The 19,997-nt window shown below is 38.3% G+C and overlaps 1 protein-coding gene across 1 annotated transcript in view; it reads left to right on the forward strand.

The window, feature by feature from the left end:
- Positions 1-19,997, forward strand: part of BTBD1 (BTB domain containing 1) — a 94,940-nt gene that overhangs the window by 61,044 nt on the left and 13,899 nt on the right. The window contains exons 4-5 of the mRNA XM_007945107.2: positions 5,986-6,183; positions 11,180-11,372. Of these exons, the coding sequence (XP_007943298.1) occupies positions 5,986-6,183; positions 11,180-11,372 (391 nt within the window). The remainder of the gene's footprint in view (positions 1-5,985; positions 6,184-11,179; positions 11,373-19,997) is intronic.

The following is a 19,997-nucleotide window of genomic DNA, read 5'->3' on the forward strand; positions in this document are numbered from 1 at the left end:
CGGCACATAACAACAACAACAACAACATTGTTGCTTTTTAATCTCTTTCTCTTAGCATGAGACCTTTTTTTCTTTTCAATTGTGATTTGCATGAAATTTTATAAAGCAGATTTGTTTTACACTCAACAGTTCATGCACATTTTGTTTGGTGACACTGGTTACATTCCCCACAGTGTAACAGCTCTCCTCCCACTTCTTCCCTGTGGTTATCCTTTCCCTGTGTCCTTCTTGCCTGGGCATTCCTGCCTCCCTACCTTTCTCCCTATGCAAATGCTGCCCTTCTGATTTCCCATGGTAGATTGTTCTAAGCAGTGCATCTCCCTGGTGTAGGTGTTCAGCTTATAGGCCTGTCTGTTGTTTGGCTGAGAGTTAAACCACAGGAGTGAGTTCAGTTCCATGCTTGAAGGGTGACTTAGGGCCACAGTCTAGAAGTGGTTTCACCAATTTCTATCAGACCAGTAAGCCTTTTTTTTTTTTTTAATGATTTTGAGTTTTGTTCCACATTTTTCTCCCACTCTATCCAGGATCTCCAATTTTGATCACTGTCTGAGTGGTTGGTGTTGATAGCTAGGCACCATCTAGTTCTTCTGGTCTCAGGATTATATAGGGTGCAGTTCTCATGGCCCATTAGCTCTTTGGACTAACTGTTTCCATGTGTCTATGGTTTTCTTCACTTATCTTTGCTCTGGGTGAAGAGAGACCAAAAGTTGCATCTTAAATGGCCACTTGCAAGCTACTTAGCAAAGTAAGGTGCAGAATAATATTTTTGTATACCATGTTGTGCTGTTTGAGCTCAATGTTCCCTGCAACTGTGGTCCCCAGACCATAGGCCCAGTGACTCACTCCCTCACGGTACTTAGTTGTTGCTGAGAAGTTATCCTAACTTTGCCTCCTGTTAAGTTTAAACTGCGTATGGACATTTTTATAGCACATGCAAATACATATGTAGGAATATCATCAGCCAAACCTATATATGGTCATGGGTATATTCCCATCCACCTATCCATACCTGATCTTCTTGCCTGTCTATCTGTGTCTCCACCCATAGATTAGTGTTTGCTGTTACTAGTAATGCAGTATTGTGTACGTAATAGTATTTGCCTTTATTGTCTGTACCGCTAGTGCCCCTCTCCGAGTCTTCCTTTTCCTTAGTGATATTCTGCTAGTCACATGCTTTTGTTATATTGCTTTTTTCTTCACCCACATCAAACCTGTCTCTGAACTATCTATCTATTTTCCTTCCTTTCCCATCCCTGGGGATGGGAACAAAGAAAATTTCCTTCCCTACAGAAAGCTTTCCTTGCCTTTTTATAATAAAGGACTCACAAAATATTTATCCTTCTAAGATTGACTTACTTCACTCAGCATAATGTCCTCCAAGTTCATCCATGTTATAAGGTGATTTGCTGATACTTTATTATTCTTTAATGTTGCATAGTATTCCATTGTGTGTAGTTTGGTTAATCTATTCATCTGCTGACAGGCACATAGTGTTTCTATCTCTTTGCTGTTATAAATCATGCTACAGTGAACATGGGTGTGTGTATATCTATTCATGTCCCAGATCTCACCTCTTTAGGATATATTCTTGGTATTGGGATTGCTAGATCAAATGATATTTCTATTTCTAACTATTTAAGGAAGCACCCTACCATTTTCCACAGTATTTGTACCATTTTACAGTCCCACCAGCAGCATATGAGAGTTCCAATCTTGCTACACCTTTGCTAGCATTTGTTGTTTTCTGTCTTGTTGAACTTTGCTATTGTTGCTGGGGTGAGATGGTATCTCATTGTTGTTTTGATTTGCATCTTTCTGTCCCTATTTTATCTTTGATGAACTTTATTGTCTTGGATTTTACATTTAGGTCTTTGATCCATCTTGAGTTCCTTTCTGTGTATGGTGTGAGGTGCAGATCTTGTTTCATTTTTCTGCAAATGGATATCTGGTTTTGCCAGTATGATTTGTTAAAGAAATTATCTCTTCCCCATTTAATGAGTTTCGACCCCTTATCAAAGATCAGCTGTCCATAGGTGGATGGATCTATTTCTGGATTCTCAGTTCTGTTCCATTGGTCTATGTGTCTGTCATTGTACCAATACCTGGTTGTTTTGTCTACTGTGGCTACTACTATATAGTAGGTTTTGAAGTCAGGGAGTGTGAAACCTCCTACTTTATTTTTGTCTTCTGTAGTGTTTTGCTTATCTCTCTTTCCTTTCCATATAAAGTTAGTGATTGGTTTTTCTGTGTCCTTAAAGAATGTTGATGGAATTTGGATTGGAATCGCATTGAATTTGTAGATGGCTTTGGGTAGTATGAACATGTTCACAATGTTAGTTTTCCTATCCATAAGCATGGGATATTCTTCCATTTATGTAGGTCTCTTACAGTTTCTTGTAGTAGTATTTTGTAGTTTTCTTTGTGTAGGTCTTTTGTGTCCCTGGTAAGATTTTTTCCTAAGTATTTTATCTTCTTAGTAGCGATTGTAAGTTGTCTTATTTTCCTTATTAAAGAAGGGTGTAGAAGAATCCAACTGATTTTTATATGTTGATTTTTTAATCCTGCTACTTTGCTGAAACTTTCAATTGATTCCAATAGTTTTGCTGAATCTTTCAGTTCTAGTAGTTTTCTTGCTGAATCTCTCAAGTTTTCTGTGTATAGGATCATGCAAATAGGGGTAGTTTTACTTTTTCCTTACCAAGTTGGATGCCTTTTATTTCCCTTTCTTGCTTTAGTGCCCTGGCTAAGACTTCCAGTACAATGTTGAGTAGAAGTGGTGATAGAGGGCATCCTTGTCTGATTCTGTTCATAAGGAGAATGCTTCGAGTCTCTCTCCATGGAGAATAATGTTGGCTGTTGGTTTCATGTATATGCCCTTTATCATGTTGAGGAATTTCCCTTCTATTCCTATTTTGCTTAGAGTTTTAATTGGGAGTGGGTGCTAGATTTCATCAAATGCCTTTTTTGTATCCTTTGACGATATGATCATGTGGTTCTTTTTCTTGTGGTGGTTTACATTGATTGTTTTTTTCTTTGTGTGAGGTTCTTAACTGCTGTGCTTTCCAAGTACTTATATCTACTTTTCATTAACTCTATTCTCATTCCCTGTTAGATGCCAGTTTATCATTCCATTCTGGTATGCTGGCTTCCAAAGCCCCTTTCTCTTCTGAACTTCCTACTTATATGCTGTAGCTTAAAAATTTCTGAACTCATTTTAATTTTGCCTGTGACAAGAGGAAAATGATTCTGAAGAGAGCCTATGTTATGGAGGTGACATTTGTACTTTGATGCCATGTGAGGATTTCAGACTTAATATGGTCCAAAATTAAACTTCAGATCTTCCTCCCCACCCTACACTTTGCTCCTTTGTAGTCCTTCTCATCTCAGTTGATGCCACCTTCATCCTTCTGGTGCTTAGAGTTATTGTTGTTATGTGCCATCAAGTCAGACCCAACTCATAGTGACCCTTCCTTGGGTTTCCAAGACAGTTTCACTACAGAAGTAGATTGCCTCATCTTCCTTCCGAGGAGTGGCTGGTGGGTTTGAACCGCCAGCCTTCTGATTAGCAGTCAAGTGCCTTAGCCACTATGCTACCAGAGCACCTGGTGCTTAGACTATAACCTTGGAATTATTCCTGACTTCTGTGTTTCTATAGGAACTCTGGTGGTATATGGGTTAAGGCATTCGGCTGCTAACCAGAAGGTCATTGGTTCAAAGCCACTAGCCAGTCCATGGGAGAAAGATGAGGCAGTCTGCTTCCATAAAGATTTATGGCCTTGGAAACCCTGGGGGGCAGTTCTAGTCTGTATTATAGGTCTCTTTCTATCATACCCCATATCCAGTCTGTTAGGAAATCTCATTGAATCTTCCTTAGGAATATATCCTGACTCTAGTCATTTTTCACCAATTCTACTGCCACCATTCTGGTTCAAGTATAAAATGGTGGTGTCAGACGTTGTCTAACTTCATGGGTGTGTAATGCAAATCCAGATCAGCCCAAGGCTGATCCTCATAGGTGGAAGTCAGCTATATCTCCACTCTCCAATTTTCTTTTTTACCAATTCTGACACCAGCTGCTCTTCTCCCCACCCCCACCTGGCCCTCCTGCACTCTCTACTTCTCTTTTAGGTTTGATAATCTGTTGCAATGGCCATACAGAATTCACAGACCATATTTACAGTTAAGTGGTTTATTAGGGAAATAACAGCATACAGCTTGGGATCAGAATCATCAGGCTACAACTCAGAATCAGAGTCAGGATCAGGAAGCATGTAGGCAAAGTCACCCTCCTACTGTACAGCACAGCTCTCTCAGCTGTGCAGGGCTCCTCTCGATCACCTGAGGGCAGGTTTCCCTTGACCCTCTCAGAAAAGGCTCCTCTAGGCCCTGCCATCTTTCTCTACCAACTCTGTCACAGGGTCCCTTCCAGGCCTGTTGTATCTGGCTCTGCCACCTGTCCCCTTCTGGGCCTCTTGCTGTCCCTTGACCTATGTTAGTTCTTTTAAGAAATTCCTTGCCTTCTCTTTCTCAGGTGCTGTTTTCTTCTGCTGCTTCCTCCTGCTTCTCTTCCTGCTTCTTTCTGTCTCAAAAACTTCTGTTGGCTTGGCTACTTATATACACAACTCCTTGTTAAATTCAAGGCACGGCCCCTCCCAGTGCAGGCCACAGATAGTAGGCCACAGATACTTCCTTTGCACAGTAGGCTATGCATAGTCCATAGTCACTTCATCTGCATGGTTTATTAACCAGTCCCCACAAGGTGCATACCAGTTACAGCATAGGCTGCAGGCCAGAGCCAAGCAAGTTTCAACCACAAGTTGTTTTCAGTTTACCCAAGAAATGTCATTTAATCTGGCAAAAGTGACAAACCCTCTGTGGTAGAAAACTAGGGCAAAAGTAACTCCTTAGTGCTTAGGAAAAAAAATCTCTCAGGCTCTTTTTCCAAACAACCAAGGCAAAAGGCCACATAAAGGAACTCATTTCACCACACCAGGCCACCATCATCTCTGATCTTGACTGATGCAAGATTATTGTGTCTGATTTTCTGTTTTCACTCTTGGCCCCATATAATCTCTTTTCAACATGATAGCTATGGTGATCCTTTTAGAACATAAAATGTCACTATTGTGCTCACAACCCTCCAGGAGTTCCCTGTTTGATTGAAAATAAAGACTAAATGGTCTACAGGATGTTATATAATTGTACCCCAGTCCCAATATTTTCTGGCTTCATCGTCTACTGCTGTTCCTCCACTCTAGCCACACTGTCCTTTTCCTCGAATATGCTGGCACACTTTCATATCAGAGTCTTCACACTGGCAGTCCTGGAATGCTTGCTTTAGGCATTGACTTGGCTTCCTTTCCAACCTGTTTCAAGTCTTTGTGCATGTGAGGCCTACCCAAACTATTCTGTTTTTTACTTCTGATTACCCTTACCCTGCTTTTTCTCACATTTATTAACTAACATATTATTTAATTTGCTTGTGTTTATTAATCTGTTCTTTCCCTCCCCCACATTAGAATGTAAGCCTCATGAGGGCAAGGATTTTTGACTCTTTGTTCACTGACGTATCCTCATTGTGTAGAATAGTGCATTGCACATAGTGAATACTTGATAATAAATTCGCTGAATGAAAAAATGAATTGTAACCTGTAGGCTTTATGAATTTATGTTATCAATTTGGAGCCTTTATTTGTGGTTTATTTATTATGAATGTTGGTCTCGATATATATCAGTTCACTTTGTAAGGAATATATAAGAAGTTACTGTATCTAAGCTTATATATTAAGTTCTAATTGAATGTTAACCTTTAAAGGAAACTTTGTAATTTAATTATTTTACTTCTCTAATATTTTTAATTATAGAAACTGTAATTTTAAGTATCTAACCATTTTTATATTTTGAGGTTTTAAAACAACGCAAGCTTGTATATCAGTATTAGTTTGTTAAAGAGCAGTTTGGCTTATTTTTGTGTTTTACCTATAGACACACTCTGTGCAGTTCTAGAAAGAGACACACTTAGTATTCGAGAAAGTCGACTTTTTGGAGCTGTTGTACGTTGGGCAGAAGCAGAATGCCAGAGACAGCAATTGCCTGTGACTTTTGGAAACAAACAGAAAGTTCTAGGAAAAGCACTTTCCTTAATTCGATTCCCACTGATGACAATTGAGGAGTTTGCAGCAGGTAAGGCCAAAATCTATTCACAAGTATTTTAATGGGCAGCCAGTTAGTCAATCTCTCTATGTAAAAGAGAAAAATAAACTGTTATTTATCAAGTACTAGTGACTCTATTAGGGAGCTCTGGCATAGTGCCTAAGACATTTGACTGCTAACCGGAAGGCTGGCAGTTCAAACCCACTAGCAGCTCTTCAGAAGGAAGGTTGGGCAGTCTACTTCCATAGTGATACCACCTCAGAAACCCAAGGAGGGTTGCTATGAGTCGGATCCAACTCAATGGCAGTGGGTAGTGACTCTACTAAGGAGCCCTAGGGCACAATGGTAAGTTATAGAGTAGACAAATATATGGGTTTAGTAGTTCCTGCCAAACAGTTTCTCAAATTGGTCATGGCAATTCACACTCAACAGCAATGTTAAGAGAATTTGTGGGACAGGACTTGCCCCACATCCTTTCCAGTACTTGCTATTTTCAATTTTGTAGTTTTAACTCTTTGGGTGGGTATGAGGACATATCTCATTGTGGTTTTAATTTTGTTTTTCTGATGATTAATGATGTTGACCATACCAGAATTTGGGTACCTGAACTTGTTCAGATCCTTTGCCCAGGATGTTTATATATGATTTGTAAGTTTTTATATATTCTAGATACAAGTCTTTTGTTGGATATATGTATTGCTGGTATCATCTCCTAGTCTGTAAATTGCCTTTTTATTATCTTAATGCTATCTTTGGATAAACAGAGATCTTATCTTTAGTGAAATTTAGTTGATCAATTTTTCTCTTTAAGGTGAAGGCTTTTTTTGTTTAAAAAATTTTGCCTCCTCCAAAAATTTTGCCTCCTCCTCCATAAGAGGATACTGTCTTATGTTACCTTTATTTTGATTCATCACTACAATATATTTTTGATAACTTTCTTTAGGTAGGGGGTACATATCTAAGAAGGCCTTGATGATCCAAAGACTAATTTTTTCAGTGCAGAAATTTTTCTTCTGTTTTTGATTGTTGCATCATCCTATATCTTATCTACAGTTCTTCAGGAACACTGATTACCTGTGTGTTGGGCTCTGCTTTTTATCATTCATTTTCATCATTAATACATTATTTCTAATCATTTTCCGTAAGTTAACTTAAGTTTCCACCACAGTCTCTCCTTTGATTTTATGCTGTTTAAGCTCTGTTCAGTGCCAAAATGTGAATTTTAAGTTTATAATTATATTTTTTCCTTCTTTACAATCTTGCCTTATCTCAAGGTTACACATGACAAACTTTGGGCCAGGTCTGGCAGGGTGACATACTATGTTTGACCTATGTGATACTTGTTACATTTTAATCTGATGTTTAAAATCAGGGACTTATACTTCAAAATCTGACTATTATGGCTTTTTAAGCCAAGTTTCTAATGTTTTTCAGTGTCTTATTTAGATTGCTTTTGTGGGCCCTGGAAGGGATCACCTGGCATCTTTTATAAAGAACAGCATTTACTCCTGGATAAGTTTAAACCATTTGGAATTTTTCCCTTCTCAGTAATGGTGAATGGTAAAACCATAACATATGTAGTATGTTTTTTCCACAGCTCTTCTAATCTTACCTCCTGTTTCCTGTTAATTTCTAAACTCAGAAGTAAAGCACTATCCCTAATCTAGTTCTACCTCTAAACATATTCCATTGTTTGTAATTACAGTCTCAGACAAGTTTAGGTGGAGGAATGGATGGGTCACAGAGCTCTGGCTGCCATTATAAACATTTCCTCACTGTAGGGAATGACTGTCTTCTCACTGGTGAGCAAAACGCAGTGGTACTCAGAAGAGATGAATAGATAGGAAAATCTAGAGATCTTTTTGTTATCTCAATTTCATGTAAGCTTTGATTTATTAATGATTCTAACACATTCTGTTAGGTTAATCATAAATGGATTTATTAACTTTAAAAATAAATATAGCCTATAAACAATTAGGTATGTCTAAATGGAGAGTGTATCCAAGATCATATATAGGGTTGGCAGACAATGGGCCTATAAGTTCATGTGAATGATCAGAATTCCCAGGTGTATAGTAAAGCTGACAAGGGGCAAGGTTATGGTCATTACTTGGTCACAGCCAGCTACCCAGAGGGACCGAGTAGTTGATCCTGTGGGCTTGGGACCATAGTCGCAGGGAACATCAAGCTCAATAGGCATAACATACTATACAAAACATTGTTCCACCTCCTACTTTGGTGAGTAGTGACTGGGACCTTAAAAGCTAGGAAGCTGCCATCTAGATGCAACAACGGGTCTCTCCTCGTCAAGAAGAAAGAAGAAAACCAAAATTGATGGAAACAATCAGTCCTAGCGACTGGTACACCATCCGATCTGCAACCTATACAACTATGAGACCAGAAGAACTAGATGGTGCCCAGCTACCCCTGCCATCCACTTGGAAGGGATGTAGGAGATCCTGCATAAAGAGGGAGAACAATGTGGTACAAAACTCAAAATCATTTGGAGGCAAAAAAAAAAAAGAAGGTGGGGACCAGGTTTGCTGGTCCAATAGAGCCTGGTGGAACCACTGAGACTATGGCCCCTAGCTGCCCTTCAGGTCTGGAATTGAACCCACAACCATGGTTTCCAGCCAAACAAAGTACAGGCATGTGAGTTAAACATTTACCTCAAGTAGACACACGCCCTGGAGAGAACAATCATGGAGAAGGAAGGGCTGCTTATGCACAGGGAGATAGCTCAGGGTGCAGAAGAGTATGAAGGGATGGACACTGGGAGGAGGTAACTATGGGGAGGAAGTGGGAGGGGAGCTGCTGCATTGTAAATTTTGGTCAATGACATGATACAAAGTATATGTGAACTGCTGTATGAAAAGTGAATTTACTCTGTAAATCTTCACCCAAATCCTAATAAAAAAAAAAAAAAAAAGGAGAAAGAAGAAAATAAATAAGTAAATATATATATATAGCCTAAAAGCATATATGCTAAGACTTTCTACCTCATTCTTTTTTTCTTTTAAGATAGCAGGTACTTTGTATTGAACCTTTTTGTTTCCAAAATGGGGTAAAAGGAAAACCTGTTTTCTTTAACCAGTATTTTACAAAGTTGTAGTAAAATATTTTAGATTTCAAGAATTTATGATAAGGATTATATTTCTCAAAAGTTGGGGATCAAGTAAATAGGTTTTAACTCCTTGAATTGGCCAGTTAACTTTAAACACAGTAGTAACCAACTCTAATTAGTTATATGAGTTTCTTCCAGGCAGTTTTATCATTGTTGCTATTGTCTTTAGACCTGTAGTGTTACTGATTCAGTCAATATACACTAATTCCACTTCCAGAATTAGTTTTGCATTTGATGAAATTTTGACATCAGGCTGTCCTTTCTTTCCATAGACCCATTCTGATTCATCCTCTAGTTGAGCCTTTTCTCCCTTTACTTATGGTCAAGAGTGCTTCATCCCATCCTCTGATACCTTGCCCAATTCCATCCTCAACATTTAAAGGCTTGATGTTTTTCTTCTTTGAACTTGTTTGAGTATTAATATCAGAAACAGCCCTGTCCTATAGTGTTCCTGTGTGCCAACAATGAACAACATCTCCCTTTCTGGAGAAGTTGGTTTTACCTCCTTTTCTAAGAACAGATTTTGTATATTTTGATGGACCCTCTTTTAGAGTCTCTTAAGACTTGATTTCTTTGTCACCATTAACCTTCACATTTTTCACCTGCTCTGACACTTATGTATACTTTTGGTACCTTTGAAACACTTGGTTTCAAAAAGATAGTTATGGGCTGTAAGCAAATGGTCCTTGTTGGTTATCTTGGCCACATTTTAAATGTTCCTTTAATAGCTTATGTTCTGCAAGAAATTAATCTGAACGATAATCCTGCAAAAACTTGATAATGTCCTTTGGGGCAACTCCATGGTCCATACGTGCTGTGGAATGTTCACCACCATCTTTCCTTTCTTTCTCTGCTCTCTTTACCTCATTCTTACCTTCCATCTTTGCAAAAAGGACATGAGGGCAGCATCTTCTGATCTCTTCTAACTTCACAAGGGGAGGAAAGAAGCAAGATCAGCAGCCCAAGGCTGATTCCATTATGAGAAGGTCAAGCATGACATCACCCTCCAACCTTTCCACCAATTCTAACACCAACCACCCCTTCTGGGACACTCCCTACTTCCTACTGGGTTCAATAATTCATTGCTGTGGCTACACACAACTCACAGACAATACTCACAATTATTGGATTTATTAGGGAAGTAACAGGTTACAATCAGAATCAGAAAACAAGTGAAGATACAGTTCTTCTATAAGGACAGCTTCTCACCTGTGCCACGGGCATGCTTCTTTGGCCTCAGTTTATTTCTTGCTCAGACTAGTGCTACAGAGCTCTTTTAGCTTTGCTGATAAGTACCCAAAGAGGCATGCCACTCCACCAATTAGCTTCCTGCCTAAAGACACTCACCTTCTTCGCTCTGTGGTCTGGGATGCCTGCTGCTCTGTCTCATGATAGTCTCTTGGTTTTGCTGCCTCTGTTGCCACCATCTCTCTGCTGCCATCACTTTGCCATCTCAGTGCAGGGATCTCAGGTCCAAGGACACATTCCACTCCCAGCTGTTCTCTCTATATGGCAGTGAGATCCCCACTTTCTGGCTCTGGGATCTTGGTCCTATTGGCTCATTTTGGTCCTTTTGGCTCATTTTAGGCCTAGCAGAATGGCAAAACTGACTAATCCCCATGTTAAGGTTCCATACACCATATTTCCATAGTCCCACCCCCACAAGGATACCATGTACCTTATTTACATTATGAACAAGTTATCTAGTCCCCTTGGTGGGCCACAAACACCTTACATTTACCCAGTTGCACCCAGTCATCTGGTGGGAGTCAAGAGTCATATTTAGTAATTCACTATACCACAATCTTCCAGATTTGAGTTCACATTACTAAGTGGAGTATTAGAATGTTAAGAATTGAAATTGAATTACTTTTATTGAGGCTTATATTTTTATGTCTACAGGTCCTGCTCAATCTGGCATTTTGTCAGATCGTGAAGTGGTTAATCTCTTTCTTCATTTTACTGTCAATCCTAAGCCCCGAGTTGAATATATTGACCGACCAAGATGCTGCCTCCGAGGAAAAGAATGCAGCATCAATAGATTCCAGCAAGTAGAGAGCCGTTGGGGTTACAGTGGAACGAGTGATCGAATCGGGTATCTGTCATAATGTAGACTCGGGCAAGGGTGGGGGCAGCAGTAGTATTTGGCCTTTATCTTCGTACTATGGGAGATAATGAAGCAGCATTTTATTTTATAATTTGTTTAATACATTTCCAAGTTAATAGAAGAATCAACCAGTCAGCGAGGCATACTCATTTCTCCTCACTTATGAGTGAGAGGGACTTCCTAGGAAACAAATAGATTAAGAAAGGACCAGATCGGGCCTTCTGTTACATGAATTTCATTTCAACATCTACTGCCACTGAGCTTAGTTTTAGAATGTAATGATCTAACACTGTTTTTATGGGCCTAGTGCTAAAATTTCTTAAATAGCCTTACTGTGTTTACTGTGAGCTTTTTGTTTGCAAAGATATTGCATAAATACCTCATTGCATATTTATAAAAGTATCGAATGAGATAAAAATCAAGGATCTTGAAAATGTATGTATATAATCCTTTTGAGGAATTTGTCTTTGCTCTATTATGTTTCTTTAGGTTAAATGTCAACATTTAAGTGATAGTTTCCATAAAACTTACTTTTTGAATTTTCTATTATTTAATAGAACTTCACTATAAAACTAGAAGTAAATGGCAAGTTTATTAAAAAATAGAACTTCTTGGTGGGGAGACTTCTAAATACTGGGTGTTAAAATGGAAAAGGCATTTGTAGATATTTAGAAATCAATCATAATGAGAATACTATATATAAAAATTAAATGGAAATTAAAAAAAAAAAAAAAACTTAATGGGATGAGCCAAAGCTACACAGAAAGAAAAAGCAATAATTTAAAACAAAACAAAAATACTAATAACAGAGTATAAATAAATGACATAAGCATTCACCCTAAGTAGTTAAAAAGCAAATAGCAAAAGAACCAAAAGAAAGGAGAAAAGAAATAGATGGTAAAAGTAGAAATAAATTGATCAAAAACAATAGAATTGATAAATCTATAAGCTGGTTACTTAAAAAGATGAATAAAATAAATAAGCCTTTGGCAAACGTAGTAAAGAAAATAATATTCACATTTTGAAATAAAAATGGGAATAAAGTCATATTCTGAGGAGAATATTTTTGGATTCTGAGTTTGCTCTGTGAGAATAAATTGAATATTTTGATGGAATGGATCATTTTATAGGCAAATGTAAATAACCAAAATTGACTGAAGAAGAAAGGCTGAGTAGACCAAAACCATGGAAGAAATTAAAAGGTAACAAAGAACTGTCCCTTCACAAGGTGGTTTTTACAGGTGAGTTTTTTCAGACTTCAAGGAATAAATTACTTGAGCCTTAAGAGAAGACATACTTTTCAGGCACTTATTAAAGAAAGCATAACCCTTATATAGAAATCTGGCAAAAAAAAAAATTGTAGATCAACCTCACACATTATATAATGCAAAAATTTTAAATAAAGTGATAGCATTTTGAATCTACCTCTGAAGAGTAGTACTACTGTATGAGCAATATTAGAAAATATTTTAATATAATTCATCACAGTAGCCGATTAATGGGGGAAAATATGATTATTTCAATAGATGCCAAAAAAGACTTGATAATTTTACCTTCATTCCAGATTATTGATAGACTAGATCTAGAAGATCTAGTCTTCAACATGATTTAAAAAAAAATTCACTGACCCTGCCTTGGGTTTCTGAGGTAGTATCTCTATGGAAGTAGATCACCCAGTCTTCCTTCTGAGGAGTAGCTAGTGAGTTTGAACCGCCAGCCTTGGTTAGCAGTCAGGTGCCTTAGGCACTGCGCCACCAGAGCTCCCCTTTAACATGGTAGACATCCTCAAAACAGTGATGCCTGCTATCCTTGGTGTTTTTCAGCAGTGTTCTTATAATTCTGACCAATAAAAAATTAGTAGCTTGGATATTGGAAGTGAAAAGGCCTTTTTCATTATTTGCAGATGATATTATCTACCTAAGTAATTCTTAAATCCATTAAGTCTAGTTTTCCCTTTTTAATAATAATGCTTTGTAATTCTTCTTTACTAATCTGAAATTGAGATTCATGATAATATGCTTTACACATTATTTTTATTCTAATTAACCTAATAGCCTAGTTGTAAAGGAGAACTAAATATAACTGATAATAAAATAATAGGTACTTCAGTATGTAGGTGCTTGGGCAGGACCACATGAGAAGGCAAACTGAAGTAGTCAGATGCAGTACCCGTATGATCAGCATGATAGACAGCTACAGTTGCAGGGTACAGGTGTATCCTAGTATCTCAATTACTAGAAGCAGCATTTCTGTTGAATTGCTCAACTTGGTAAAGTTCCAAATAAAACAGAGTATAATATTTCTTCTATTTATATGCGCCATACCTCTTGGAAAAGTCAGTGAATATTAAAATTACACTAAAAAAATCTTTGGTTTAAAAATAAAATGGAATTAGGTTGAAGGAACATATTATAAACACGTTTTTAATTCTGGCAGGACGCTTAAAAGTTGATTGGGATTCTTTTATGGGGGAACCATCAAAAGTATAAGGAGCTCTGGTAGCATAGTGCCTCAGGCATTTGACTGCTAACCAGAAGGTTGGCAGTTAAAACCCATCAGCCACTCCACAGAAGGAAGACTGGGCAATCTACTTCCATAAAGATTTAGCACCTTGGAAACCCAAAGGGGGTCACTGTGAGTCAGAATCAACTGGATGGCAGTCGTAAGTGTAGCAGCCCTGGTGGCACAGTGGTTGAGCAATTGGCTGCTAACTGAAGGGTCACTGGCTTGAACCCGCCAGCTGCTCTGCAGGAGAAAGACAGGGCAGTCTGCTTCTATAAAGATTTATAGCCTGGGAAACCCTTGGAGCAGTTCTACTTTGTCCTGTAGGGTCACTGTAAGTTGGAATCAACTCAGCAGCAAAGGGTTTGGTTTTGGTCATAAGCATTGCAGGAAATCAAGTCTCCCTGGTTCCCTGCAAGTATGCCCCTAAATCTTTGTGACAATAAAGCATGCCTCCTAAGGGCTAAAATCCTTTGTTTTGTTTTGTTGTAATTTTTTATTGTGATTTGGGTGAAAGTTTACAGAGCAAATTTACTTTCCATACAGCAGCTTACATATACTTTGTCTCACGACATTGACTACAATGCAGTTTCCCACAATGCAACACATCCCTTCCCACTTCCTCCTCATAGTTATCTCTTCCCTGTATCTTTCCCTCCCATGCACTCCTGCCCCTCGAGCTGTCTCCCTGTGCATACACAGCCCTTCTATTCTCCCATGATTGATCTCTCCAAGGAGTGTATCTACCTGATGTAAATGCTCAGCTCATATGCCTGTCTTTTGTTTGGCTGGAAGCCATGAGAGTGGGTTCAATTCCACACCTGAAGGGCAGCTAGAGGCCATGAGCTCAAATCCTTTTGAGAATAGCTGGTCCACCAGAATAACCTCAGAATCAGCATTTAAAAAAAAAAAAAATGTTAAAACCAATAAGAGAAAATAGTGGCTATTTCCAACTCATAGTTTCCAACTCATAGTGAACCCTACAGGGCAGAGTAGAACTGCCCTATAGGGTTGTCAGGGCTATAAATCTTAACAGAAGCAGACTCCCTCATCTGTCTCCAGCAGAGCAGCTGGTGGGTTCGAACCACTGCACCACCAATACACCTTAGAAAATAGACAGTATAATATCTTTATGAAAAACTGGAGAATTTTTACTGAAATCAGACTTTAATAAGAACAGTGCTTTTTCAGTGTATTTTATGCATGCCTTTTAAAAAATCACTTTTCTTATTTTTTGATAGAGGGAAGTGTCTTGGCAGAATTACTCTAAAGTTCATGGGGAACTGTAAATGTTTCAAATGTAGTAGAGCATACAGGGGACAAAGTTATGAAAATGTCTTAGTTATAACCAGACACCTTGAAGAAATGAGTCACTGGATATGGAAGTTCAGGACGATTGTCTTGGGGGACACTATGGTCAGTTGGCATAACAGTCCATAAAGACAGTGTTCTACATCCTACTTTGGTGAGTAGTGACTGGGGTCTTAAAGCTTGTGAGCAGACATCTAAGGTGCAACTATTGGTCTCTCTACATCTGGAGCAAAGAGGAATGAAGAAAATCAAAGACTCAAGGACACAGTTATTCCAAAGGACTAATGGAGCACATGAACCCCAGCCTCCACAACCCTGAGACCAGAACTAGAAGGTGCCCAGCTACCACTGCTGACCACTCTGAAAGGGTTTGCAATAAGAGGTCCTGGATAGAGTGGCATAAAATGTGGAACAAAACTCAAAATCATAAAAAATAAAATAAAAACAGGCTCACTGTCTGATGAAAATTGGTGGAACCCCCAAGGCTGTGGCCCTTAGACATCCTTCAAGCTAGGAACTAAACTGAACCTCCATGACTCAACTGGCAGCCAAACGATAGATAGGCCTATAAGGTGAACAGTAACATCAGGAGGGTGTGCACTCATTATAACAATCAAGCATATGAGATCAAAAGGACAGCATTTGCCCAAGGGGATAGAGCTAGGAATGAGGGAGGGGATGGAAAGGAAGGCTGAAGGGAAGAGGTAGGTGCAGTGAGGAAGTGGGAAGAAAGCTGTTACAGTGTGGGGACTGCAGTAAATATCACAAAACATAATGTGTATGGATTGTTGAATGGAAAACCAATTTGCTCTGTAAACTGTCATCCAAATCACAAAATTACAAAAAGTAAATGTTTCTCTTAAAAATGGTGGTATGGATTAAACATGAGAAAGTACTGTAACGCTACAATAAATTAGTGTTGTATGGAGCAGATCATAGAGTTCAGAAACTAACCCCAACATAAATGAGCATTTATTTAGAATACAGTAAAGATGAGGACAGGACTAACTTCTGAGAAATAAGTAAAGTTAGAGCCTTACTGATCTCATATACCAGTCTTCATATAAATTAAAATTGAAAAACATGAAACCGTGGTGGTCCAAAGATGGTGAACTAGGCCTACCCAGACCCACTACAACAAAGACCCAAGAAACCAAGTGATTAAATGGATATGGATGACAATCCTGGAACCTAGCACTTCAAAGGAAAGGATAAAGAAGTAGATAAAATACTGATTAGAGGAAAAAACTAAATGAAAACAGCAAACAAGAAGGCATATGGGGCAGTGAATTAGTAATGGCCCTGGCACAGTGCAGCCATTTTGTTATTGCAAGCAGCATTTCACTCACCAGATAACTGGCTCCACTCTCCCAGGACTGCACTGGTACCCACACTGGTGATCAGCGATTACCAAAATGTGATCCCTGCCCCATCTTGCACAACCTCCCAGTGACTAGTGGCATAGCCCAACCCACCACTTGGCAGCCAGTCAATCCTTTCATGCTACTTCTAGTCCTATGCTGTTTTTCCTTCCTCCATCACTCCCTCTTTTCCTTCCTTAGTTCTTTGTTCTTCTTCCCCCCTTTTTCTTTGTTTTGTTTTGTTTTTGAGCCCATGGACCAGGTGTGCCACCTGTGCTGCTTCCTTGGTGAGCAGACCCCTCTCGTGCACCTCCATGATCTGTGGTACACATTCACCACACTGCTGCTGCCACTAGCACTTGCACCAGTATGGTGCAGCTCTTTTTCTCTTCTTTGTTTTTTCTTTCTTCTTAGTTCTTCCTTCTACCCCTCCTTTTTCTTTAGTTTTTTTTGTTCCTCTCCCTCACTTTTCTTTTTCTTTATTTTTTTTCCTTTCATCAGTCTGGAGCTAACGACCCTACCCAGGCATACCAGCCACACTGCCACCCCATCCACTGGGCAAATGCCACGACCTACTCCAGCACCACTGGATTGATGATAGATGGTGGTCAGCACCTGCCCAGCTTGCTCTCAGCTGTTCTACACAACCAGGGATTAGAGACTAATCCACACAATCCCAACTGCTACCAAATTCACATGGAGACAAGTGGTGAGCATTCCAGTGTTGCCAAATTAGCAACTAGAGTAGCATGCCTGCCCCATGGCCCAGATATATTAAAATATCAGGGTGAAGCAAACCAACATACAATGAACAAATTAATACAATAGTACCACAGTGTCTAGGAGACAACACATGACTTCACATCACCCAAAACAACAGGACAGGATGACTCAAGCAAGTGATCAAATTACAGAACCAGAAAATCTTCCCTGAGAAGAAATGCTATTGAAACTACCTGATGAGGAATTCAGAAGAATTAGAATTAGGTTCCTTCTGCAGATTAAAAACAAGATTAAGGCAAACAAAGACAAAACCAAGGAAATCATAGACAAAATCAAGGAAAACATAGACAAAAGTCTAGAAGAATTAAGTAAAAACAATACAAGAACATATTGACATGTGGAAAAGTAGAAATCATATTAAAACAGCAAATAGAAATCCAGAAGATTAATACTAAAATTTCAAAAATATAAACAACACATTGGAAGGGCAAAGGAATATAATTGAATCAATGTAAGACAGAATTAGGGAAATTAAGACGAATCCCTTAATACTTAACTGTGAGAGGAAAATCAGAAAGAAGAAGAAGAAGAAAGCCAAGAATTATGTGGACACCACCAAGAGGAGAATTCTAAAACAGGAAGTGAACAAAGCATCAAGAAAATTGTCAAAAGATTTGTTGGAAGAAAATGTTCCTAATGTCTCAGAAGGGGAGAAGAGATGCATTCAAAAAGCTCAACAAACCTCATAAATAGGATAAAAGAATATCACCAAGACATATCATAATCAGACTTACCAAAACCAAAACCAAAGAATGAATCCTGAAAGCAGCCTGGGAAAAACAAAAATATCACCTACAGTGGAGAACCCATAAGACTAAGCTCTGATTTCTCACCAGAAACCATGCAGGCAAGAAGACAATGAGATGACATATATAAAACCCTGAAAGGAAATAATAATAATAAATTATATGTCCAATAAAATTGTCCCTCAAATAAGGTGGTGAAATTAAGACATTTCCAGATAAACAGAAATAAGGGAATTTGTAAAAACTAGACCACCCTTACAAGAAATACTAAAGGGAATCCTTTGGACAGAGAACTAACATCCTGAGATTCAGATATTCAGCAACATCACATGGAAATCAATCCAGAAATAGAAGTATCAAAAATAAAGTAAAGCTACAAGACTGAAAATAGAAATCCAGAGATGTCAATTTGTAAATGATGACAGCTACAAAGAAAAAAGAGGGAATACTTTCAAATACATTTGGATATTTCCAAATGGAGGGGAAGTAAATATATCAAAATGGAATGCACTGTTTTCACATTGGGAAAATAATAATGAGTTACAGTATATATTCAGAGAAAATTAATAAACCTTTTCAGCAAAATAAAAAGTCTCAAAGATCCAGTAAACACTAAGCAGTAAACAAGGAAATGATAAGAAAATGCATAAACAAAATTAGCACGGAAAAATATATGGAACAAAGAAACCATTAGCCTTCCACAAACACACACACACACAGAAAGATAACAGCAAAATGATAGCAGTAAATTCATACCTATTGATAATTACATTGAATGTAAATGGATTAAATGAAACAATCAAGAGAGAGAGAGTAACAGAATGGATAAGAAAACATGACCCATCAACATTCTGTCTACAAGAGAGATACTTGAGACACAGAGGCAAAATAACCTAAAAATCAAAGGATGAAAAAATAGAATATCAAGCAAATGATAAACGAAAAGAGTAGGAGTGACAATATTAATTTCTGATAAAATAGATTTTAAGGCAAAAACCAGCAAAAGAGACAAGAAGGGCCATCATATAATGATTGAAAGGCCAATCCAACAAGAGGACATAACCACAGTAAATATCTACACACCCAGAAGGGGCCCCAAAATACATAGAGTTTAAGTGAATTGAAAAGAGAATAGACAATTCCACGATAATAGTTGTTGTTGTTGTTGTTATGTGCCGTCGAGTCGGCCCCGACTCATAGCGACCCCTCCTTGGGTTTCCAAGGCAGTATCACTACGGAAGTAGGATTGCCCAACCTTCCTTCCGAGGAGTGGCTGGTGGGTTTGAACCGCCAGCCTTCTGGTTAGCAGTCAAGTGCTTTAGCCACTATGCTACCAGAGCTCCTAGGAGATGTTAATACACCACTTTTGGTGATAGACAAAATAACTTGAAAGAAACTCAACAAAGATACAGAACTACACAACACAATCAGACATATACAAAACACAACAGACATATACAGAACACTGCACCCAACATCAGCACAATATACATTCTTTTTCAGAGCACATAGAACATTTTCCAAAATAGACCATATGTTAAGTCACAAAGAAGCCTCAGTAAATTTTAAAACATTGAAATAACACAAAGTATCTTCTCAGATCATAATGCTATAAAATTAGAAATCAACAACAGGAAAATCAAGGAAAAAAATCAAATACATGGAAACCGAGTAACACCTGGCTTAGTAGAAGAAATGAAAAATTTAAAAATTCCATGAGTTGAATGAGAATGAAAATGCAACATACTAAAAGTTTGGGGACACAGCAAAAGCAGTGCTCAGAGAGCAAGTTATAGTAGTAAATGCACACATCAAAAGAGAAGAAAGAGCCAAAATCATTACCTTAACACCTTAATCCAACCTCTCCAACAATTAAAAAGAGAAAAGAGATTTAAAAAAAAAAAAAAAAA

Source organism: Orycteropus afer, unplaced genomic scaffold (genome assembly GCF_000298275.1).
Source record: "Orycteropus afer afer isolate SDZICR_OR568_19922 unplaced genomic scaffold, OryAfe1.0 scaffold00132, whole genome shotgun sequence".
NCBI lineage: Eukaryota > Metazoa > Chordata > Mammalia > Tubulidentata > Orycteropodidae > Orycteropus > Orycteropus afer.